The sequence below is a fragment of the Myotis yumanensis genome, unplaced genomic scaffold (genome assembly GCF_028538775.1).
Source record: "Myotis yumanensis isolate MYYU_CA2020_CCGP unplaced genomic scaffold, mMyoYum1.0.hap1 SCAF_3, whole genome shotgun sequence".
Lineage (NCBI taxonomy): Eukaryota > Metazoa > Chordata > Mammalia > Chiroptera > Vespertilionidae > Myotis > Myotis yumanensis.
Genome location: NW_027223754.1, coordinates 118,554,037 through 118,579,704, shown reverse-complemented (window position 1 = coordinate 118,579,704; position 25,668 = coordinate 118,554,037). Strand labels below are relative to the sequence as shown.

Genomic DNA, 25,668 nt, shown 5'->3' with positions numbered 1-25,668 from the left:
GGCGTTTGGTCGTCCCTCACTAACCCCCCTGCCGGCCTGGTCATAGCCAGCCATCTTGTGAGGGCGTGAGGGTTAATTTGCACATTACCTCTTTATTATATAGGATACTGTTTTGAAGTAGTAACCCACATGACTCCAAATCGATAGTCCACTGTAATGACACTGACACTGCAACTTTTTGCTATCACAAATAATATTGTGAAGAACATCTTGTGCATGTAGCTTTTTTTCTCCATTTGGATAACTTTCTCAAAATACATCACCAGAAGTCAATGACTTGATCAGAGAATGTTTCACAGCCTGTGGCTAAACTGCTCTGCAGAAGAATGACAATGAATTTACTGTGTTGCCAAGGGTAGATGGGAATGAGTTTTGAATCTTAAATGGAAAGAACACTTAAAGGAAAGGAAAGAAATTCTAGGCGAACTAGAGCCAAGGGAGTGTGAGAGCCTGGAGGATGGTGGGAACACTGAACGGTAAGCTTGGGAAAGAGAAGTGAGAGACACAGATGGAATGTCAGACTGGGGAGGCGGAGAAACCTGTAAACTCGGTTAAGGGACTAAGATGTTACGTCAATGATGATGGGGAAAGTCTGCAAGGAAATAACAAAGTAAGAGTTGATGCCCTAGCTGGTTTGGCTCAGTGGATAGTGCATAGGCCCTCAGACTGAAGGGTCCTGGGTTCGATTCCAGTCAAGGGCACATACCTTGGTTGCAGGCTCAATCCCCAGCCCTGGTAAAGGCACATGTGGGAAGCAACCATTTGATGTGTTTCTCTCACACTGATGTTTCTCTCTCTCTCTCTGTTTCTCCCACTCCCTTCCACTCTCTCTACAAATCAATGGAAAAATATCCTTGGGTGAAGATTAACAACAACAAAAAAGAACTGAATATGAACAGTATCTCTGACTAGAGTGTATAAAAGCCGGACCCAAGGAAGCCATGGGGGAGGGCAGCAGCTGAAGGTCAGGGTTAAGGGGCCTGAGAAGCAGGGGCTGCTGAGGACCAGATGAGTGACTACGGATGAGAGGAGTAATGATTCCAAGGTGTTTGGCCTGCTCCCTTGAGAGAATGACAAAGGCATCAGTGACAGGAGGAGCCACAGGCTTCTTTCCCAGAAACAAGCTCTCTTGGACATCTGGGCTTGAGATGATCGCAGATTTCCTCAGCGTCCAGCTGCCATCTAATTTCCCTTTGCCTTTGCCTCTGTTTGATGGAGTCTCGCCTCAATTCCTCCAATATGTGTGGCATGAGTTAGAAACCATGCCAAGTTACTGCACAAGTCACCAATTCTCTGACCTCCTACATGCTAGCCCTCCCAGGACACCCTCTTCAACAGTTTCTGTGCCCTTCTTATTGCCCCGTCTAAAGCAAGAGGGAAAGAACAAGGATTCCACACCTCCTTGTTCTCTTTCCCTCCTCTCTCTGAAATTTAAGTCTTCCCCAAGTAACACCCTTAGCCTCTTTCAAGTCTTTTGAAAAAACATTACTTAACTCTCCCTGCTTCTTACAGCTTCCATCACCAGCATCACGGGGAGCACGCCCATGGCGGGCAGGCTAGCGGCAGCACTGCAACCAGAGCCCGGGCCTAGGCTGCAGCTCCTGCTGCCTAGCTCACCGCTCTCATGCCCACCACAAGACATTCATTTTTAAAAGTCAGACAGTAAACCTAGCAATTGAAGCTAATCATTAATAGTCTGGTGCATTTCTTTAAATAGTCAGCATAGTTCAGTGGTTAAAGCATGGGCCTTGCTATTGAAAACTCTATTTGACTGGAGGTAAATCCCATTTCTGCCACTTCCTGGGTGACTGACCCAAGGCAGCTGACCTATCTATACCTAGGCTTCTTTCTCTGTAAACAGGATAATGCAGTACCACCATGGCGCCGAGTTAAGAAGATCAAATATGTGAATACATCCAAGCAAGCACACAGGATGGTGTCTGCCATGTGGTAGGTTCTCAATAAAAGTCAGCTCTGACTCTCGCCCCATGCGACCAGGACTCAGCTGACTGGCATGGACATAAATGTTAGTAAAGGGAAAGATTGTCTTTTTTAGGAGTTTAAACATCTTCCCAAAACACGTGGTATTATTTCAAATTAACAAGTGGGTAAGTGCTATGGTGGCATATTAACTACTGTATTAGATATCTTTTCTTTGGTGTTCAAAACAGTATTGGTGAATCTTAAATATCCAGAAAGAGCTTCAAGAAAGTTAAGGTGAACCCCCGAAACTGCATTCTGGGTCAGCTGTCTACCTGCAGGAACACTGAGGTGCACAGAAAGGAGCAAACTTCTCATACTTAGGGCCACTGTAATGACGCAGAGCACCCACTCAGGACATGACAGCAGATGACAAACCCGATTCCTCAGGTGAGCCTTCCTCACAGTGAGACAAACAACTACCTGGCCCAGAGACAGGCGGAAAGGTCCACAGTGAACTGGACACCTTGGTTTAACTGGAGAGTCAAAGCAAGGGTTCCACACCAGTTGCTGAAAGGGGAGACCCCAAACAGGGGGCCTGTGAGACTTACTATTGGATGCTCGCATCTGCCGCCGTCGTCCCACACGGTCCAACCCAATGGGGGTGCTCTGGGAAAATGTGAACGGCCGGAACCGGGCTGAAACGGCTTTGTAGGGTGGCACCTGGTGAGCTGGCACGGGCGGCCTGGCTGCTGGCTACAAAAGGAAAGCAAGAGGCTGTGAGAAGATGCCAGGAAGTGGCAGCTCTGCAAGCTCTTCACACACACAGCTTAGCTGCAAGGAGCTCAGCGTTCTCACCTCGAAGCTCCTCGCAGATGTGACATGGTTTCTCTGAAGCATATGAAAAGCTTGCAGCTGCACTGAGGCTGAACTGCAATGAGTTATTCTGACATTTAAAAAAATCAGTATCAACCCACTAGCTCTTACCTCACAGGATCATTTTTCATTTTATCTGTCAATAACATACCAACAGGCAACACTCAGTAAAAGCAAAATGTTAGCTAAGAAGAGGAAAAGCAAATTTAGGAAGTGGTGGCTTTCGCAGAGATACAGGTTAGGAAGATGTGTTCCCAGCAGCAGCCTTCAGAAGCAGCAAAATCAGTGCCAAAGACCATGGCCAGGGTGACCAATTGTGGCTCAGCTATTTGCTCTGGTCTCCTACACATCCACATGCAGGTACCAGCTAAGTATTTGTGGAATACAATTCTTGTTTACCTAAAATAACAAGACAACCAAGCTTTGTTTAAAACAAGAGCTGGGTTTTCAAAAATTTGCCCTTGTCTATAGAATCATCTCTATGCCCTTTTGATTTTCCACATTAACAGTTCTTATAACTGCAACACAGGCCCAGCTGCTTGGTGCTTTCTTTAGCTTTTTCACCAAGTTCCCAAAATGAGCTTACCGTGCAGAAAGTTATCTGACCACACTCCTTTTTGATGTTCTAAAGCGAAATAATTTTTAAGTGCTTTAGATTTTCCATATTCTGTGTATTTTGAATTAAGAGGTCACAGTTTGCTTTAGTTCAGAATTATTTCCCAGCATGCAGAGCATCTTAACACAGCAAAATGTTTGTGGTATTCTTCAACTTATTTTGTTTTTACCTTAAGAATTCAATTCAATTTAATTCAATTAAGCAAGAGGGTTTTGCATGCTCAATGTATAAATAAGGTGCTGTGCTGGGCTTTACAGGCAGAACATAAGCAGAAAAGCTATACCGACATAGACTTTCCCTTTTAGGAGAATTTTATGGGTTATGATATCAGCCAGCAAATTTAAAGTATGAAATTGGGCACTTACTCATGTACTGTTTGGTGAAACCTGGGCCATGGCTGGGGTGTAGTCTTGCCAAATAACAGAAACTCCTCCTGACCAGGGCCTTTATTTAAATGTTTTATATCCTCAAAGAGCCCTTTGAGTAACTGATAAATACTTGCTGAATTACTACATTATACTAAGTGAATGAAATTAAGATTTTAATCTATTGTTAAAGCAATTGAAAAAGTGCAACTCAAAAGCAAGAAAATGGTAGAAAAAAATTATTTCCTTATCTCCTAAAAAAATCGACTTCTTTGTTCTCTTCTTATCTTTACATGTTAACAATGGATGATGCTTTCTCTTTCAGGAAGCTCACCAAATACACACTGCTATTTTCCCCTTGTTCAAATCTCAGATTATTTGTAACAAACAGCAAACAACTTTCACACATCATTCAAGATCCCAGCAAAGACAGAAGATTAGTAAAACATCCAAATGTCAGATTATTAGTTCTAATATGTGCAGTTTGCAAAGTCCGGAAGAAAGGTTGTGAGCAGATGACATCATTCTTGAGTCAGGAAAGAAAGGAAAGCAGCGTCCCGTTTAGTTTGCAGGGGGAACAAAGGCCAGGAAGCTGAGGGCTCTGCTGGCTTTGGTAAAAGCACACCAGATCTTACTTGGGTTAGAAGAGTCTCTACTGCTTCTGTCTGGCGGTTCCCATAGAAGCTGACCCCGCCTATCACGGAGATGGGGCGCCTTCTCTGGCATCCTTTGGGGCAGCCCATGGCTGCGTTCTGGTCTGCGGGGACCGTGGAGGCCATGCTCAGCTGGTGGTCACTGTCCACAATGTCCTCCTTCTGGGGGTCCACAGCAATTGAGTCTTCAGGAATAGACAAACTTCGGCAGGCAAACTGGCCATAGTCTGAGAGTGGTCGAGGCCGGGACCTCCTCCCAGAGCCCCATCGCCTCCTGGGGATCCTCTGAGCCTCCTTCCCATCCTCCTCCAGGGATGAGCCCCGCCTCCAGGATTCCTCAGTAAAAACCTTTTCAAATTTGAACAAGTCAGGTGAGTGCCAATATCCAGGAAGGTAGTAAAAAGAACATGCTACACATTCCCCTCTACCCTCCCTTAGCTCCACCAGGAGGCTTTCTAGATTTACTTGTTTTTGTGTAACAAACATAACTGAAATGTGGATTAAAATAACCACGTCTATCTTCAATTGTAAGCTGAATTCAAATGAATTTAAATAGTGATGCTTGGTGACTAATGAGCCCTGATAAAAGATACTTAAAAAAACCAGTACCATTAGGAGTTAGTAAAAAGAATTTTTAAGTATGGTAGGGGTGTCACCCAAAATACACATACCAATAGCATAGGGGAAAGGCAGGTCTGCCAGTAGAAGAATGAATGTGCAATGCTACCCACTGCTACTCTAAGGTATTGTATTGCAATAATGTTTAAAAATAGAAGGTGCTTTCAGAAGATTAAGTCTGGGTTGCTAGGGAAGGAGGAGAAAGCACTAAATTAGGATTCCAAGAACCAGATCTGGCTACTAACTAGCAATGTGAGCTTGGACACCTCTCAACTGACCCTACAGGATCTCAGGTTTCAGAGTAGACAATACCACAGCTGGAGAGTCTATGATCCTAAATTAGGCAACACGTTCTAATTTTTCAAGTAACTTTTTCAGAGGCAATGCAATATACTAGGAAAAAAGCCATAAGGCTTGAGAATGAGCAGACTTCGGTCAGATTAGACCCCTAGCTTTATTAACCTCAGGCAAGTTACTTCTGTGGATGTGGTTCTGTAACTGCTCCCTAGGGAAAAATGGGTCCTAGTGCGGATGAAATACAATGGTAAGAGCCCTATCAGCCATAGTTAATCATCCCTCTCATAAAAGCACTGCCACAGAATTACAATCCCCTGACTGGCACAGCCTGGAGATGAGCTCCGCCTCAGCAGACCCCTGAGACTGGTCTCAGAGCTCTATGGGAGGGGCAGGGAGGGGTTAGCCAAAGTCTGCCGCAGGCCTGGGAGCCTGGGTGCCTCCAGTTCTTCCATTCCTATACATTATTTAAAATACAATAAAAACATAACAGCACCAGAAGGGAACTAAATTACCCAGAAAACTCATGTGATTGCAGGGCAGGCCACCTAGTGGATGGAGATGGCCAGCTGAGCTGCTGTGGCATCCCCTGGCAGACCAGCCCCGCCCCCGCCCCGCCCATGATCACTGCTGGCCCAAGAAGTCCCACCTGTTGCTAATCAGTGGCAACTGAGACCTGAAATGCAGGTCCTGTAATTTCCAATCTGGTGTGTCCAAGCATCCCCTAAGATCACATACCGTGGGAAATGTGCTGAAGAGCAAAGCAAACAGGAAAGGACTTACAGATACTCTACCCTGTGCCCATCATTTTTTAAATCAGGAAAACTGAGACCTAGAGAAGTGATTTGCTTAGGGCCACACAGCCAATGAGCAGCAACAGAGACACAGAAATGTGGGCCTCGTAATTTCTGTTTCCACGATACCAAGTCACCTCTGCTCAAAGGAAGATGGGTTCTAGCATTCACCAATGACCCTGCTATCTAGTGACTCTACTGCCCGGAATCTACCTCTCTTTTAAGTCTCCACTAAAGGGGTCCAGAATGCACCACCATGGCCTTCCATCTGTTTTGATGGTATTTAAGAATGGGCTTTTTTTCTGAACTCCCTCATCTGCCTTAAAGCAGGGCCACCCAGAAGAACTCAGTTGTCATAATCTGCTCCCTTGGATAGAGTTTCTTTCTTCCAACCAGGGAAGATGCACTCTTACCGCTCCAGAGAAGCCCTCACCTACACAGACAGGGTCACAAAACCATCCTATCTCTCACCTGTTCTTCACAGTCCCAGCTACCTTTCCTAAAAGTCACCTGTTTTCCCATCAGCACCCTTCCCCGTCATTAAGATGGTATATAAGCCCCCAATTCAAACACTTCCTGGAGTCACAGTTTTCTGTGAACTCCTACTTACCTACATGAATAAAAAATGTCTTTCCCAAATTTGCCTTTTGTCAACTTTAATTCTAAGAACCCCTAAGCATAAACCTAAGAGGGCAGAGGAAAAGTTTTTCCTCTGTGACACTGCCCTGGGAAAGTATAAGAGAAGTCATGGAAATGTTTATATTATTTTATTACATTACATATGAAAAACAGGTTTTTATGGAGAGTTTAAATTACCACATCAAATGGCACAGACGACTTAAGCACACAATGAGACTAAACCTATTTATATTATTTCCCTGAGATAAAAAGGTTCAGAAAGAATGTGCTAGAAAAACAGAAGTACAACAAAATTACGGGCAATGGGTAGTCTGGTCACAAATCTACATGAGGTTTTGATTGCACTTATGCAACATGCAACCTGCTTTTCCTCACTGATGCAAACCAAGTAAGAAAATGGGTTTAGGAAAACAAGAAGTTGTCTTAGCTGTTCAGGTAATAAATCTTCTGAGAACAAAACACACTCCAGGAAGTGATGGAGGCTGAGAGCAGGGAATTAGAGGGCAGGAGGTGGCCAGCACAGGCTTGACTCCCTCACACATCAGCCCTCTGGGGCTACCAGCCTGCATGGGAGCACCCCCGAGAAGCAACTTACTTCCACCGTAACCATTGATACAGCCCAAGGAGAACACCCCCTCCAAGTGGTGCCAAATGCTCTAGAACTGCAAAACTTAGTTAACAGAGTAACATGTAAAATTGAAATGTTCCTTTTACTCCTAGCAAACAGAGCGAGGGAAGGGGAGAAGGAGGGAGGGAACAATGTGAAGTCCCTCAGCGTTAAGCTCACATTCAAATAGAGATCCTTAGCCAGAAGCGACTTACATTCCTCACAGAACAAATATGAACTTTGATGCATATTCCAAGACTAAACCTTCTTTTAGCAAAGTTTACCTACTTTCGAAATATGACCTACTTTCATCCTGGGGAACTCACTTTGAGTGTGATTATACCTGGAATTACAAAACCAGCACCAACAACAAACAACACTCTCCAATAACCTCCCTCGGACTCCGCTACAGGCAGTGGTGGCCCGCAGACACACTGAAGGAACAAGCAGCTGACCACATCCATGCTCTCTGAGACTTCTTCCCACCTTTAACACTCTCATATCAGGGGTGTCAGTGGCCAGAGATCCGCTTAGTCAGCTTCTGCTGGCAGGTCTGCAGCCTGAGCTTCTGGGGCTCTCTAAGCTTGAATGGCCAATTCACACCCAAGTCATAAACTTTTGTAAACACACTTTTGAAAATATATATATATTTTATTGATTTTTTTACAGAGAGGAAGGGAGAGAGATAGAGAGTTAGAAACATCGATCAGCTGCCTCCTGCACACTCCCTACTGGGGTTGTGCCCACAACCAAGGTACATGCCCTTGACCGGAATCGAACCTGGGACCCTTGAGTCCACAGGCTGACTCTCTATCCACTGAGCCAAACCGGTTAGGGCTGTAAACACACTTTTCAGTTTAACTCTTGTTTCTCAGTACAGTTTTAAAGTACTTTCCCTAGAGAGGGGTCCCTACAGCTTTTCTTCCCATACAAAATTCCTTTCTTTATAAAAGTAAAAAACCAAGATAGATTTCATTACTTCTGATTAGACACTTTAAAATGTTTTTTGAAACCACAGCAAGATTAAATTACTACCTGGAAGTAAAAAGAAAGAAAAACACACGCAGAAAAACTGATGTCGCATATGTCTGTTCAGAAGCCTGACATAAAGTGACTGGCAAGTGCTGTGGGTTGAACTGTGTCCTCCTGTAAGACATGTTGAAGTCTTGACCCCCAGCACCTGTGAAGTGATCTTACTTGGAAATACAGTGCTTGTAGATGTACTGAGTTAAGATTAGCTCATACTGGATTAGGTGGCCCCTACTCCAATGGCTGGTGTCCCTAGAAGAGGAAAATCTGAACACACACAAAGACAAAAGGAAGAAGGGCATGTGAGAACAGAGGCAGAGATCAGAATGATGCATTTATAAGCCAAGAAACCCAAGTCTCTCCCCTAGGAACTTAGAGGGAGCTTGGCCTGCCCACACCTTGATTTCAGATTTCTGGCCTCTGCAACGAAGAGAATAAATGTTTTGAGCCAGCTAGTTTGTGGTAGTTTATTATAGTAGCTCTAAGAAACTAACACAGCAAGGGAATTCAGAAGAAAATATTATAGGCAAAGAAATTAAGATGCTTTGTGTAGTTTTAAAAAATAAACTAAAGCAAAGAGACTTTACTTTGAACAAGCCAAGGTACTTTCAGGAAACTGTTAATAAGTAAGTCTCACCCTCGCCAGTTTGACTCAGTGGATAGTGTCAGCCGTGGACTGAAGGGTCCCGGGTTCGATTCTGGTCAAGGAGACATACCTTGGTTGCAGCTCAATCCCGGCCCAGGCTCTGGTTGGGGTACGTGCGGGAGGCAACCAATCGTGTCTCTCTCACATTGATATTTCTCTATGTCACTCCCATCCCTTCCATTCTCTCTAAAAATCAATGGAATAATATCCTCGAATAAGGATTAACAAAAAGTAAGCCTCCTTAGGTATTCAGAATCCTGGATTCTGTAGGGAGGGCAGGTACAGTCACCAAGCTGGAGGGGAGAAGGGAGAACACCTTGACAATGTAGAGGATTACCATAATGACACTAATGAGAACTATATACCAGGCACGTGTTACCTTATTTAACATCCACAACCACCCTAGGGATGTTTCATTTGCCACATTTTATGTTATTTGAGGCTGAAATAAATAAAATTACTCGCTCAGATTAATCGAGCCAGAAAGGGGAAGATCCCAATTTATAACCAATTTATTCCTCTCATTGCAGAATCTCTGTCCTTTCCACTCTGCAGTCCTGGCACAGATTTTTTTTTTAAAGTATTTATTTTTTAAAAAATTATAAAGGGTGTCCCAAAATTCACGCAAGAAGTAATTTTGATAGAAAACACAGGTTTATAATTAAAAATTGTAAATGTTTATTTATTCATAAAGTATAAAGTATAGGGTTATGTATGGAATAGCATATCGGGTAAATGGCCTCCACGGCTTTGCTGGCACATACGCACTCTTTTGTTGAAATTTTCCATGACCGTTTTGCATAAATGTGGCTGAATTTCGATGAGGCTCATTTTCATCTTGATGGCTTGGTTAATCGACAAAATTGTCGCATTTGGGGTTCAGAAAATCCACGAGTGATTGTTGAGAAACAAATGCATCCACAACGTGTCACTGTTTGGTGTGGATTTTGGGCTGGAGGCATCATCCGACCATTCTTCTTTGAAAATGCGGCTGCTCAGGCAATAACAAAAGAGTGCGTATATGCCAGCAAAGCCGTGGAGGCCATTTACCTGATATGCTATTCCATACATAACCCTATACTGTATACTTTATGAATCAATAAAAAATTTACAATTTTTAATTATAAACCTGTGTTTTCTATCAAAATTACTTCTTGTGTGAATTTTGGGACACCCTTTAGTTCACAAATAATATTGTATTAGTTTCACATGTACAACAGTTATTTGATACTGAAATACCTTACGTGATCACAATAAATCTAGTATCCATCTGTAACCATACAAAATTTTTATATTATTGACTATATTGCCTGTGCTGTACATTATATCCCTGTGACTCTTTTTCCCTTCCCCTTTTTTACCCCCAACTCTACCCCCACCCACCCCTCTCCTCTCTGGCCAGTTTACAGAAGAAAACAGAACTATGTAGGTATCTTGGGAGGGGAGCAGCAACAAGCAGTTACAAGAGGCTCTGATAATGGTACCTGGGGACCCAGAGACCACTTCTCAGAATCACATTTTTAAATACACAAAATAAAGCAGATAGGATTATAAAGTAAGCTGATTACTTTGAAAGACACTTCTCAAAATAGTAAAATGACTGTGATATTATAAAATATGTAACACATGAATTAAAAGGACTAGTGACACGTCTACCAACGATCACACTTCTGAAGAAGCACCGATGAGTAAGAGGTATTTTAAGATATCAGCAAAGACGGATGCATGATGTGAACAAGATCTGTGAATTCTACTGGTCTGATGCCTACATTCATAATTGAAGGAAATGTTACATTTTAGCTAGAGGTTAGTAAAAATAAAATAAATTCCGCACTTCCTGATTTCTGTCTATTGAGCCCTTGAATGAACATACGTTAAAATTTGCCAGTATTATTTATCCAAAGAAACCTAAAACACTAACTCGAAAAAAAAATAGGCATGCATATATTCATTGCAGCATTATTTATAATAACCAAGATATGGAAGCAATTAAATGTCTATCAATAGATGAATGGATAATGAAGAAGTGATACATATATACAATGGAATATGAGTCAGCCATAAAAAAAGCATGAAATCTTGCCATCTGCAACAACATGGATGGACCTAGAGGGTATTGTGCTGAATAAATAAGTCAGACAGAGAAAGACAAATACCATATTATTTCACTTATATGTGGAGTCTAAAAAAATAAAATAAAACGAACAAGCAGACAGAAACAGGTTCATAGATACAGAGATCAGACTGATGGTTGCCAGACAGGAGGCAGATTGGGGGACTGGGTGAAAGAGGTGAAGGGATTAAGAAGTAAAAATGGGTAGTTACGAAATAGTCATGGGGATGTAAAGTACAGCATAGGGAATATAATCAATAATATTGTAAAAATTATGTATGGTGTCAGATGGTACTAGATTTATTGGGGTGATTACTTCATAAGTTATATAAATGTCTAATCACTGGTTGTACACCTGAAACTAATATAATATTTTATGTCAACTGTAATAGAAAATAATTATTAAAAAACAAACAAATCTCCCAATGTAAATAATATCATTTAAGAATAGCCTATGGTACCAATAGTGTGCTCCAACTCCAGAAAATTAAATTTTAGGCCTTATACAATAGCTGCCCCCCTCCTTATCCAAAGTTTCTCCAATGGATGCCTGAAATTGCAGATAGTACTCAACTCTGTATGTACTATGTCATGTCCTATACATACGTACTCACTTAAAGGAAGCACTTTATGGCCTCTCTTTGGCATATCCGAATTGCCAGCACCACTAGTCTTGCACTTTGGAGTCATTAAGTAAAATACAAGATACCTGAACACAAGCACTAAGATACCCCGACAGTCAATCTAACAACTGCGATGGCTATTAAATGACTAATGGGTGGATAGCGTATTCAGTGTGGAGACAATGGACAGAGGGCTAATTCACATCTCAGGTGTGAATGAGGAGGATGGTGTGAGATGTCATCACACTACTCAGGACAGCACACAACTTAAAACTTATAAATTATTTCTGCAATTTTCCATTTAATATTTTCGGCCCACAGGTACCTGAAACTTCAGAAAGTGAAACTGTGGATGGTGTGAGGGAGACAACTGTATATTATAAAATAAAATAGCATTGCACTATTTAGAGTTATATATCATTACCTATTTTCCCTTAAATGAAAATTAATGCATCATAATAAAAAAAAAAGACCCTGCATAGCATTCCCCCAAACACCTTTTTTTTAAAGGACAGAGTCAGATTACACATCGCCAGGCCAGCCAAGGTGGGTGCGATGCGATTGGTCAGAGGGGTGGGGGGTGCTCTGTGATCAATAGCTGCAAAGAGGGAGGCCCAGGCCACCAGCTGGCGGGGCGATTGATGTGGGGGTGGGGCTCCATGAGCACAAAGAGGGAGGCCCAGGCCACTGGCCAGCAGGGTGATCAATGAGGGAGGGGGGACTCTGCGATTGCCCCAAAGAGGGAGGCCAAGGCTACCCTCTGCGCGGCAATTGATCGTGGAGCCCCGGCCAGGTAGGCAGGGCCTCCCTCTGCACGGCGATAGATCACAGAGCCCCAGCCGGGTGGGCAGGGCCTACCTCTTTGGGGTGATCGACTGCAGGGCTCCCAGACTGTGAGAGGGTGCAGGTCAGGCTGAGGGACTCCTCTCCGCCGAGTGCATGACTTTCGTGCACCAGGCCTCTAGTGTGATGATAATAATAGATGTAGAAAAAGCATTTGACAAAATCCAGCACCCATTTATGATAAGAACTCTCAGCAAAGTGGGACTAGAAGAAACATACCTCATCATAATAAAGACCATATATGACAAACCCACAGCTAACATCACACTCAACAGGAAAAAACTAAAAGAGTTTCCCTTAAGATTAAGAATGAAACAAGAATGTCCATTTTTACCCCTCTTATTCAACACTGTACTGGAAGTCCTAGCCACAATAATCAGACAAGAAGAAGAAATAAAAGGCATTCAAATTGGAAAGGAAGAAGTAAAACTGTCATTATTTGAAGATGACATCATACTGTAGAGAACCCTAAAGATTCCATTAAAAAACAACTACTAGAACTGATAAATTCAGTTAGCAAGACACAATATAAACATTCAGAAATCATTTGCAGTTTTATGCACAAACTAGAGGTCCAGTGCACGACATTTGTGCACTGGAGGGTCCCTCAGTCCGGCCTGCGCCCTCTCACAGCCCAGGACCCCTCGGGGGATGTCCAATTGCCAGCTTAAGCCCACTCTCCACAGGGAGCGGGCCTAAGCTGGCAGTTGGACATCCCCCGAGGCGTCCTTAGTACTGCCGTGGAGGTGGGAGAGGCTCCTGCCACCACTGCTGCACTCGCCAGCCATGAGCCCAGCTTCTGGCTGAGTGGCGTTCCCCCTGTGGGAGCACACTGACCACCCGGGGACAGCTCCTGCATTGAGTGTCTGCCCCCGGTGGTTAGTGCGCATAATAGCGACCGGTTGTTCTGTCATTCGGTCAATTTGCATATTAGCCTTTTATTATATAGGATAATAAACTATCAGCATAAGAAACTAAGAAAATAACCCCACTTACAATTGCATCAGGAAAAAACACACCTAGGAATAAATTTAACCAAGGAGGTAAAAGACCTGTACTTGAAAAATTGTAAGACACTGAAGAAAAAAACTGAAGAAGATACAAATAAATGAAAGCATATACCATGCTCATGGACAGGAAGAATTAATATCATTAAAATGTCCATACTATTGCCCTAGCTGGTTTGGCTCTATAGGATAGAGCGTCAGCCTGCATACGGAAGGGTCCCAGGTTCAATTACAGTCAAGGGCACATGCCAAGGTTGCGGGCTCAATCCTCAGTGTAGGACGTGCAGGAGGCAGCCGATTAATGATTCTCTCTTATCATTGATATTTCTATCTCTCTCTTCCTCTCTGAAATTAATAAAAAATATATTAACAAATAATAATAAAATAAAATGTCCATACTATCCAGAGCTATCTATAGATTCAACGTAATTCCTATCAAAATACTAATGGTGCATTTCACAGAACTAGAACAAATAATCCAAAATTTTATATGGAACCACAAAAGACCCCAAATAGCCTCAGCAATCTTGATAAAAAAGAATAAAGTTGGATGGATCACACTACCTGATATGAAATTATACAACAAGGCCATAGTAATCAAAACAGCATGGTACTGGCATAAAAACATTCATATAGATCAATGGAATAGAATAGAGAACCCAGAAATAAATCCATGTTTATATGGTCAATTAATATTTGACAAAGGAAGCAAGGACATACAATGAGGTAAAAACAGTCTATTCAATAAATAGTGTTGGGAAAATTTGATAGATACATGAAAAAAATGAAACTAGACCACCTTCTTATAACATATATAAGAATAAACTCAAAATGGATAAAGACTTAAAGTTTTTGTTGTTTTTTTAAATATATTTTATTGATTTCAGAGAGGACAGGAGAGGGAGAGAGAGATGAAAACATCAATGATGAGAGAGAATCACTGATTGGCTGCCTCCTGCATACCCCACACTGGGGATCGAGCCCACAACCCGGGCATGCGCCCTGACCAGGAATCGAACTGTGACCTCCTGGTTCATAGGATGATGATCAACCACTGAGCCACACCAGCCTGGCAAGACTTAAAGTTTTTTGCACAGCAAAGGAAACTATCAACAAAATGAAAAAACAACCTATTGGACTGGAGAACATATTCGCCAATGATACATCTGATAAGGGGTTAATATCCAAAATTTGTAAAAAACTCAGCTTAACACCAAACAAACAACCCAATTAAAAAGTGAGCAGAAAACCTGAATAGACACTTCTCCAAGAAAGACATACAGTTGGCCAATAGACATATGAAATGTTGCTCAATATCACTAATCATCAGAGAAATGCAGATCAAAACTATAATGCGATTTCACCTCATGTCAGTCAGAATGGCTATCATCAACAAGTGTTGGTGAGGATGTGGAGATAAGAGAAACCTAGTGCACTATTGGTCAGAATGCAGATTGGTGCAACCACTATGGAAAACTGTTTGAATGTTCCTCAAAAAATTAAAATGGAATTGCCTTATGAACCAGTGATTCCATTTCTGGTAACATAATTCAAAGAAACCCGAAGCACTAATTCAAAAGAATATATGCACCCCTATGTTCACTGCAGCGTTATTTACAACAGCCAAGAATGGAAGCAACCCAAGTGCCCCATCAATAGATGAGTGGATAAAAAAGCTGTGGTATTGCCCAGCAGCAGTGGCTCAGTGGTTGAGCGCTGACTTATGAATCAGGAAGTCATGGTTCGATTCTCAGTCAGGGCATATGCCCGGGTGTGGGCTCAATTTCCAGTGTGAGGCACACAGGAGGCAGCCAATCAATGATTCTCTCTCATCATTGATGTTTCTATCTCTCCCTCTCCCTTCCTCTCTGAAATAAATAAAAATACATTTTAAAAAAGAGGCTGTGGTACATATACACAATGGAATACTACTCAACCATAAAAAGGAATGAAATCTTAACTTTTGTGACAGCATAGACCAGGGGTGGGGAACTTCCAGCCACATAAGGCCTGAGAAATCATTTCATCTGGCCCTGTCCAGGCATTAGGGGTGAGTTAAATGTTTGACCAAATAAAGCAGGTTAATTTTTAAGCTGATAATTTTATATGGCCCGCAAATGATGTTAAATATCCAAATGGCCCTTGGCAGAAAAAAGATTCCCCACCCCCTCGCATAGATGGACTTAGAGGATATTATGCTACGTAAAATAAGTCACAGAGAAAGACAAATACCATATAATTCTACTTATATGTGCAATCTAAAGAACAAAGTAAAACAAAAAATAAAAACAGACTCATAGATATAAAGAAGAGACTGACTGAATATCATGATAACTATGTATGGGGGCCACGTAGGTACTTGAAGCATTGAGGGAACCACTCTGTAATGTATATGAATTGCTAACCACTTTTCTGTGCATCTGAAACTAACAGAGAATAATATTCAAAGTAAACTATAACTGAAAAACTAAAAAATAGACAGTGCCAGTCGTGTTTCTTTTTTACTTGCATACAGGAATATCAGAATCTAAACTGTACTGCTCCAAAATATCTTGAAAATGTTTAATGCAAAACTTGGCAGTAAAAAAATTACACATGAATAATTTATACCACAAAAATAGTGAAGATATAAAGCCAAATATACAACGGAACATTGGTATAATTATATTAAAAATTTATATTGTACACTGGGGAATGGAACTGAAATACTTTACCTTCATCATCACCAACTGTATTAAGGTACCATGCCTCCTATCTCCCCACCTGTGGCACTGACCTACTGGAAATGGCAAAGCTCGGCCCTGGAGTCACACCGCTCTGTCCACAGTACTTTCTTTCCTGGCCACCAGGTGAACCACCAACAGAAGATTCCAGGAAAGGGAGTGAAGCTCTTTAGTTGAGCTGCCTAGCGGATCCCAGGTAGTCAAAAGATGAAGAGGAAGGACTCTGGTTTGGGCAGGAACCAACTGCAGTAGAACGTGGCCCAAGCATACTAGAAAGAATGCTGGACATGGAGTCAAAAGGGAAAATGGAATGGAAACTTATCAAACCACTACAATACCACCATTTGATATATGGCCTTTACAGATCCCATCTCATTTATTTTCAAAACTGTGTGTATTAGATACTTTGAATTATTGCACAGATTTTTTAAAAAGGCTAAGGGTCCACCAAAGATCAGGAAACTTGCAGATTGTTAGAATTTAACTCTGAGTGTTAGGTACTAAGCAGATGCTGTTTCTGGAACTTCTTTCCCATTTTGAAACTTGGCTCTAGGCCAGGGGTGGGCAAACTTTTTGACTCGAGGGCCACAATGGGTTCTTAAACTGGACCGGAGGGCCGGAACAAAAGCATGGATGGAGTGTTTGTGTGAACTAATATAAATTCAAAGTAAACATCATTACATAAAAGGGTACGGTCTTTTTTTCTTTTTTAGTTTTATTCATTTCAAACGGGCCTGATCCGGCCGCGGGCCATAGTTTGCCCACAGCTGCTCTAGGCCCAGCTCTGCCACTCATCAGGAGTGGCAGAGCTCCTGTTTACTGTTTTAAAGCAAATCCAAAACTGTTTACTGTTTTAAAGCAAATCCAAAACTGCTGACCTACTTCACTGGGTGGCTGTGTGATTCAAAGGACCGGTATTGGCTGAAAGCATCCTATAAGTGTGAGCAGTTACTATCCACACTTTGATTTTTAAGAGACAATTACATCCTTCAAATTTTCAAATGAGTTAGTAAAATTCCAGTTCCCAGCAGTGGGTGGAGCAACTGCTGGGATCACGCTCCTCTATATATTTCAGACCAAAGGCAGTATTCCACCATTTCTTGCTTGAAAAATTTCATTGCTTTGCCAAGGGAATTTTGTTTGACTTCTGTAGAAATTCATATTCAATTGATAATATAGTTCAAGGGGAAAAAGAGAATTACAAGCTATCTTTAATTTTTTCAGGAATGTCTCTGTTTTCTAAATCAAAAGTTATCGGGGTAGGGGGGGATGGGATAGCACAGATCTGGAAGAGAAGTGGCCACCCCAAAAATACAGAACACTTAATGCAGGAGAACCTTGGAGATACTGGAGGTCCCTTTCCAGACCACTGCAAAAAAAGTGAGTTGTAATGTTTTTGCTGGCAGAGGGTCTTGCTTTCAATTTTTAAAACAAGTTAATATCTGTGTAACACAATAAAGCAAAGCCAGGACAGCAGATCTCAAACTTTGGTGTGGCAAAAAGACTGTCCCTGGGTTGCATGTTAAAAGTCCAGACTACTGGGTCTCCACCCTAATGACTCCAATTCAGTAGCTCCAGGTGGGGCTCAGGGATCTCTACTTTAGCTTGCCCCCTGGATTTTCTTCATTCCAAACTTTGAGAAACTGGCTAGAAGATTAATTCTGCAAAGTTTAATTGGTCTATACTGGAGTATCTAACCAAATGCAGTACTTTTAATGATGACAACAATTAAGATTATGATAAAAGTCAACATTTATTAGATTTACTATGTTCCAGGAATTTAAGTATCTCATATGCATTATTTCATTTAATCCAGGTAGGCACTGTTATCTCCATTTTTAACGAAACTTAAAATTTAAAGAGGCTTAAGTAGGCCAAGTATCTTTCCTAAGGACAGAGCTGGCTAGTAGTGAAACTAGGATTTGAACTCAGGAATTTTTGAACCCACAAAGCCCATCTATTTTTACAGCATGGACCTTCCTGACCACTCAGAAATGCTGGCACCGATGACTGAAATTTTAGAAGCACACTGACGCTGGTTTCCTAGAAAGTTACAAGCTTTAGCACTCTTTCCTCTCCAACCAACCTGAGCATCATTCCCCCCTCACCCTCGCCTTTACTCTGATCATTCTACGTGAACTACATGAACGAAGCATTCCAAATTGCTGTTTTGTCCCTAGACTGTCACTGGCAGGAGAAACATGGATAACATTCCGTTTAGAAAGTGACATGTGGCAATTTGTATGCCCTTCCGCCAACTAAACCATGGCAGACACGGCAAACTGAACGTGTGTTACTGAGCCAACTGGAAAGTGATTCCCAGAGCATCCCCAACTTTGGATGCTCTGTGATCTTAATTATTACAGAGAAGCTAAAGATGCAAAAAAAAGACCAGGAGAAAAACATACAAACTGGCATCAGTTTTGTTCCCCCAAAGAATACTGATACTACACTTTTCTGTACTGTATAACTTCAGTACAGTCTATTATGACTTTGTTACCTACAAACTAAAACAAGTCACTAAATAAGAGAATATTGAAACCAGCAAATACACTATTCATATCATTGTATTTAAATATTTCATATACTTTAGAAAGCTTAATAATATGATACAGTATGTCATTTATACTTGATTACAAATGGTTATTATAATAACCTATAAAAATTAGGATCTTAGGTATATTCTATATAATAAAAACCAAATATGCAAATTGACCGAACAGTGGAATGACCGGTGGAATGACTGGTCGCTATGACATGCACTGACCACCAGAGGGCAGACGCTCAATGCAGGAGCTGCCCCCAGCCCACAGGCCCCAGGCCAGCCAAGGCAGGTGCCAGCAAGGTCCCCCTGATCGCCCCACCGGTCACCCTGCAGATTGGCCCTGATCACCAGCCAGGCCTAGGGACCCTACCCGTGCACAAATTTCATGCAGTGGGCCTCACGTAGGTATATAATTCTGTCTCCCTCTCCCCGCTTGTTTTTAATGAGAAAATACTATTTAATGACATTTCACTAGAGAGAAACTGTTCAAGAAATGAGCCACAGTAAAGTTCAAGAATTATATGACGCCTGTATGTACTTTTCTTTAGATTTCACATTTTTAGGAATTTTAGAAGGAGCTTCTAATTTTATAAAGTTCTGTTGCCTATCAAATGTTGAGCACCCATTCAGAAATACTTTGAAACTTTCCACTGGAAAAGAAATAGCTGTTTATGTAATAATGAGCATAAACCTTTTCAGAGCAAGTGGAAACTTCTTTTAAAAAAGGCTGAGATTAAAAAGTACAGACTTCCAGTTATAAAATTAGTCATGGCGATGTAATGTACAGCATACAGAATAGAGTTGATAATATGATAATAACTATGTACGGTGTCAGGTGATACTAGACTTATCACAGTGATTATCGTTAGGTATACAAATGCCTGTTCACTATGTTGTACACCTGAAACTAATATAATACAGTATGTCTACTACAATTTAAAAATAAATGAAAAAAACAAATACTGAGTTAGAAAATGTTGAACTCAGTTGTTAAAGTAAAAGGTAACTTTCACATTTAGATGCATGACCTGCCTTCTTATGATTTAATAAAATTTCTGCAAGAGATTGTTTTTTTCTATTCAGGAATTTTTCTCCTGCAAAAAGGAAAGTGAAAATACTAGTAAATAAATCAAAAACACCTCAGGAGAAACTAAACATAAGCTAGCACAAAGATGACTAATAGAAAGCACACTGATTCTTGTCTCAACAGAGGAAAAAGCATGCCTTGGGGGGAAAAGGTCTGTTGAAAGATGTGCACCCAGGGTTGCTACTTAGGGAATATTATAAAACACTGACAATATAGCAGATGTCCCTGTAACACAATGTTAACGTCATTAGAAATACTTACTTACTAAAAGTACAATTAATAGCATATTTTCAAATTATGTCTCCAACTGTAATTTCAATTCTTGTGACTGAAATTACAGGGCATCTTTGTCAGAGAAAATGGAGAGCCCAGGAGAGTATGGAAACTTACATTCAGCAGTTCAACAAATGGAGGTGGGATCATCAGATGTTCATATGCCAAAAAATGAGCCAAGCTCTTTACTAGTACTTCACATTATAAACAAAATTCAACTAAAATGGAGCATATACCTAAATGTGAGAGCTAAAACTATAATAGTTCTAGAAGATAGGAGAAAGTTTTTGTGAACTTGGGATAGGCAACAATTTCTTAGCTCTAACACAAGAAGCACAATCCCTAATAGAAAAAAAAATTATTAAATTTTCATCAGATGAGATACTTTTGCTTTTCAAAAGACACCATTAAGACAAAATGACAACCCAGAGATTGTGAGAAAATATTTGCAAGTTTATATCCGATAAAGATAAAGAACTTGTATCCAAAATATATAAAGAAACTTTACTGCTCAATAGTAAAACAAAAATACAGTAAAATTATGAGCAAACAATTTGTTTTGTTTTTTTAATAAAAATGTAGAAGTTTATTGGAAGCAGATACAAACTTCATCTGGGCAGGGGTGTTCCCAAAGGGGACCCTCTGGGGAGAGGTCCCCCAGTGGGAAAAGCCTGCTTTCTCTCTCGAAAAAAAAAAAAATCCTCCTCATGTCCCCTTGTCTCCAGGTTATATATGAGCAAACAATTTGAACAGACACCACCAAATATGATAAATGAATGGCTAATAAACACATGAAAAGATGCTCAACATCACTAGTCATTAGGGAAATGCTAATAAAAATAAAAATAACCAGCCCTCGTCAGAGAGTTCAGTTGGTTAGAGCATCATCCTGATACTCCAAGGTTGCGGGTTTGATTTCCTGTCAGGGCACATATAAGAAGCAACCAATGAATGCATAAATAAATGGGGCATCAAGTATCTCTCTCTCTCTCTCTCTCATCTAAAAATCAACATAGAAAAAAATTTAAAAGGAAATAGAACCCCATATATGCCAAACTTACCTACTTACTAAAATATTCTATTTTTACCCTTTGAATTACAGCTAGTGCTGTAATTGCACATTTATATGTGTGCTTTAGTACATATAATATTAACTTTTCTTTTTATCATTAAGGACTCATGGCTTTTCATAGAGTCAGGTTGTACCTGTAGGTCAACAACTGTAGACCTAGTCATTCTTTGTGACATGCACATTGTCACAACCTGACCCCTTTCAGCTGACTCTTTTGTCTTTTCAGCAAAAGCCCAGCACTTTTTCACAGAATCTTGGTTTTCTGGCAATAGCAACATGCTTCAGGCCATCCTGATTTTCCCCAGCTCCCAAATAGGGACTCAGCTTCTTTGAAGGAGCCCTGGCTATTGCTAAGGAAATATACTACTGAGCTCAATATTTGGGTGCTGATGGAACAAGCGGACTGGTGATGAGATGACCCTCTATGCAGTGGTTCTCAAACTTCTGGCCCTTTAAATACAGTTCCTCATGTTGTGACCCAACCATAAAATTATTTTCGTTGCTACTTCTTAACTGTAATGTTGCTACTGTTATGAATCGTAATGTAAATATCTGATATACAGGATGGTCTTAGGCGACCCCTGTGAAAGGGTCGTTCGACCGCCAAAGGGGTCGCGACCCACAGGTTGAGAACCGCTGCTCTATGACCACTGAAAAAAACAGACCTAGGGAATATGGTGCTTCCTAAGGTCATAATTATGTTCATGGTGAGACTGCTCATATCTTTCTTATATTACTATACTCTTTCTTTTTTTAAAAAAATATATTTTTATTGATTTCAGAGAGGGAGAGAAGAAACATCAATGATGAGAGAGACTCATTGATCATCTGTCTCCTGCACTCCCCCTACTGGGGAAAGAGCCCACAGCCTAGTACCTGACCGGGAATCAAACCATGACCTCCTGGTTCATAGGTTAATGCTCAACCACAGAGCCATACCAGCCAGGCTATCCTCTTTCTTGCATACAATTTTAAATGGACTCTACGACATGCCTATTTAGATTTTTTTTGGTTGTTTCTGTTAATCCTCACCTGAGGATCTTTTTCCATTGATTTTTAGGGAGAGTGAAGAAAGAGGGAAAGACAAAGAGAAACATTGATGTGAGAGAAACACATCGATTGGTTGCTTCCTGCACACACCCCAACCAGGGCCCAGGCCAAAAAGAACCTGCAACCAAGGTACGTGCCCTTGAATGGAATCGAACCTAGGACCTTTTAATCTGCAGGCCAATGCTCTAACCACTGAGCAACCAGTTAGGGCTATTTAGATTTTTAACACTTCACTCAGATTGTGATTATCCTCACCACCTCTGATTTTATCATTGCTGTGTGACTCAAGGATCATTATTTTTGAGGATACCTGTATGTGTCCTTTATCAAGAAAGCATCTTATAGCCCGCCCAGTGTGGCTCAGTGGTTGAGTGTAGACCTATGAACCAGGAGGTCATGGTTTGATTCCCAATCAGGGCACATGCCCAGGTTGTGGGCTCGATCCCCTGTAGGGGGAATGTAGGAGGCAGGCAATCAATGATTCCCTCTCATCATTGATGTTTCTATCTCTCTCTCTCTCCCCCCTCCTCTCTAAAATCAATAAAATTTTTTTTAAAAAAGAAAGCATCTTATAAAAATATGTACAGAATTATTGTTTTCATGTAAACGCATATTTATCATATAGCTGTTAGATAGAATTATAAAATTATTTACACATATACATTCATTATGTAAATTTTAAAAATCAAAATAAAATACCACTATATACCCTCTTGAAGAGCTAGGATTCAAAATACTGACAATACCAAATACTTGCAAGGATGCAGAGAAACTGGAAACCTAATACATTGCTGGGGATGACTACAATAGGATGACTATTTTAGTAACTAGTTTGGCAGTTACAGTTACACACAGAATTACGATATGATGTAGAAATTCAACCCCTAGTTATCTACCCAAGACCGTGGTCAGTGAACTGCGGCTTGCGAGCCACATGCGGCTCTTTGGCCCCTTGAGTGTGGCTCTTCCTAAGCCTTAGGAGTACCCTAATTAAGTTAATAACAATGTACCTACCTATATAGTTTAAGTTTAAAAAATATGGCTCTCAAAAGAAATTTCAATCGTTGTACTGTTGATATTTGGCTCTGCTGACTAATGAGTTTGCCGACCACTGACCCAAGAGAATGAAAACATATGTCCACAAGACTTGCATGTAAATGTTCACAGCAGCATTATTCATAACAGCCAAAAAGTGGAAGCAAGTCAAGTGTATACCAACTCATGAACAGATAAACAAAACATGGGCTATCCACTCAACTGAATATTATTTGGCCATAAAATGAAATGAAGTACTGATACATGCTACAACATGGATGAACCTTGAAAAAAAAGATGCTAGGTGAAAGAAGCCAGACACAAATGAGCATATATTACCTTACTCTATTTCTACGAAATATCCAGAAAAGTATAATCTACAGGCACAAGAAGCAGATCAGGTTCTAGGAATGGAACAGGGAATGCCTGCAAATGAGCATGAGTTTTCTTTCAGGGGTGATGGAAATGTTCTAAAATTAGATAGTTTTGATGGCTGCATAACTCCATAAATTTACAAACAATTGTTGAGTTGCTACATTAAAAAAACATCGAGACAGAATGCTGATCCATAGTTGCCGAGGCCTTCAGTGGGAGCAGGAACTGACTGCAGAAGGGCATGGGGAACTTTTTGGGATGACAGAAGTGTTCTATTACATGACGGTGACGGTTGCTGCACAACTCTACAAATTTCCTAAAAATCATCAAACTGTAGACTTACAATGGGTGAATTTTATGTTATGTAAATTATATCTAAATAAAGCTCCTAAAAAAATCTTGGGCAGACTTTCGAGGGTCACTACATTTATTGTCTATATATGCAACCCCATCTTTCTGGTTCTAAGAATGGCTCTGTGAAATAAATGTGGATAATTTCTAACCTTCATGAGAATTGTCTGAATCTTCCAACTAGCTATTTGCGTAATCCAAAGAGTAATGTCTAAGTAATCTACAAAGTCAAAATTATGCAATGTATCTGTCTCTCTCATTAAATTATACCGAGACAGCACCTTGGAGCTATCATTACATATGAAGTACCCATCATCATCATAAAACTCCACAATTCGTAATTCACATGGAAAACAGGCTTCAATTTAGTCCCTGCTCACCCACTGAACTATTCCAGTAGCCAGCTGGAAGGACGCTTTATTTTAGGGACACTGTACCTTGTGGTGCCACAGAATTCCCCTTCTATTTCTTTCCAAGGCTGGGATGAGAGCCAGTGGAGTAGTGGGCAAGGTAAAATCACCACCTCAGGAGAACACCAGAAACCCGGGTGCAATAACACCCCATTTGTATTCTACAGAACTGAAACCTCCTAGTCAAGCACTCACACCATTTTAACGTTGTAAGTACAATAGATTCCACCAATTTTAAAGCTATGAATCCCTGTGGGAGAAAATTATAAAACCCTGAAACATTTTTCAAGTAAACTGGGGCTCAGAAAAGGAAAGTGATTTTCCACAAGGTGCCATCAGGTTAGCGGGCTGGGATAACAACCCCAATTCAGCTCGAGTCCATTGTTTTTGTGGCTTGTTTGATTACTGATCCCAATACAATAATATCCTCCCAATCACCCCGTCATCTTTAACTTCTCACTCTCCTAAAACATTCAAATGCTAGTTAAAAATATAAATTGTGAAATCGTTTTGGAATCATCCCCTCCTCTCCATTTCCATGGCCTTAGTGCAGATTTCACTACCTCTGAACCAGACTATTGAGGAACAGTCTCTCCCCAGGGCCACTGCCCTCCCCATCCTCTCTGCAGAGCTGGTCCCCTCTACAGTCCCTGGATAAACACCTCTTGGGGTTTCTACTGCCTGAGGGTAAAGTCCAAACTCCACAGGTCCAAACAAGGACCTTCCTAATTATGTACAGACCTATCTCTCCAATCTTATCTCTCACTTCTCCACCCAGCTACCCTGTGCAGTTCCCTTAGCCCAACAAATTAGCCTCTTTGTGGACACTTATTATTTGCAAAGCTCAGTGCTAAGTACTCTACATGTATCACCTCATTTAATCTTCACAGCAACCCTATGCGGTAGGTAGGTATCTTACTACTCCCAGTTTACAGGGGAGGAAAATGAAGCTTAGATAACTCCTCTGACTGACAGGGTCCTGTTACAGGATCCGCCTCCCTCCGCTCCCCCCCCCCCCCCCCAAGCTGTTACAGTTGGCCTGGAAGGCCCTGCCGCTCCTCTACTGCTGCTCCCTATACCCCCACCATAATCTTTGAGAACTCA

At 41.1% G+C, this 25,668-nt stretch overlaps 1 protein-coding gene across 6 annotated transcripts in view; it reads right to left on the bottom strand.

The window, feature by feature from the left end:
* SPATA13 (spermatogenesis associated 13) overlaps positions 1-25,668 on the bottom strand; it is a 357,606-nt gene that overhangs the window by 53,824 nt on the left and 278,114 nt on the right. For 5 of the 6 annotated variants that reach the window (XM_070409466.1, XM_070409465.1, XM_070409463.1 and 2 more), the window contains 2 exons: positions 4,413-4,778; positions 2,532-2,676 (listed from right to left, as the gene is read on the bottom strand). In XM_070409466.1, coding sequence (XP_070265567.1) covers positions 2,532-2,676; positions 4,413-4,778 — 511 coding nt within the window. The remainder of the gene's footprint in view (positions 1-2,531; positions 2,677-4,412; positions 4,779-25,668) is intronic. The other variant, XM_070409468.1, reaches the window with a different exon arrangement.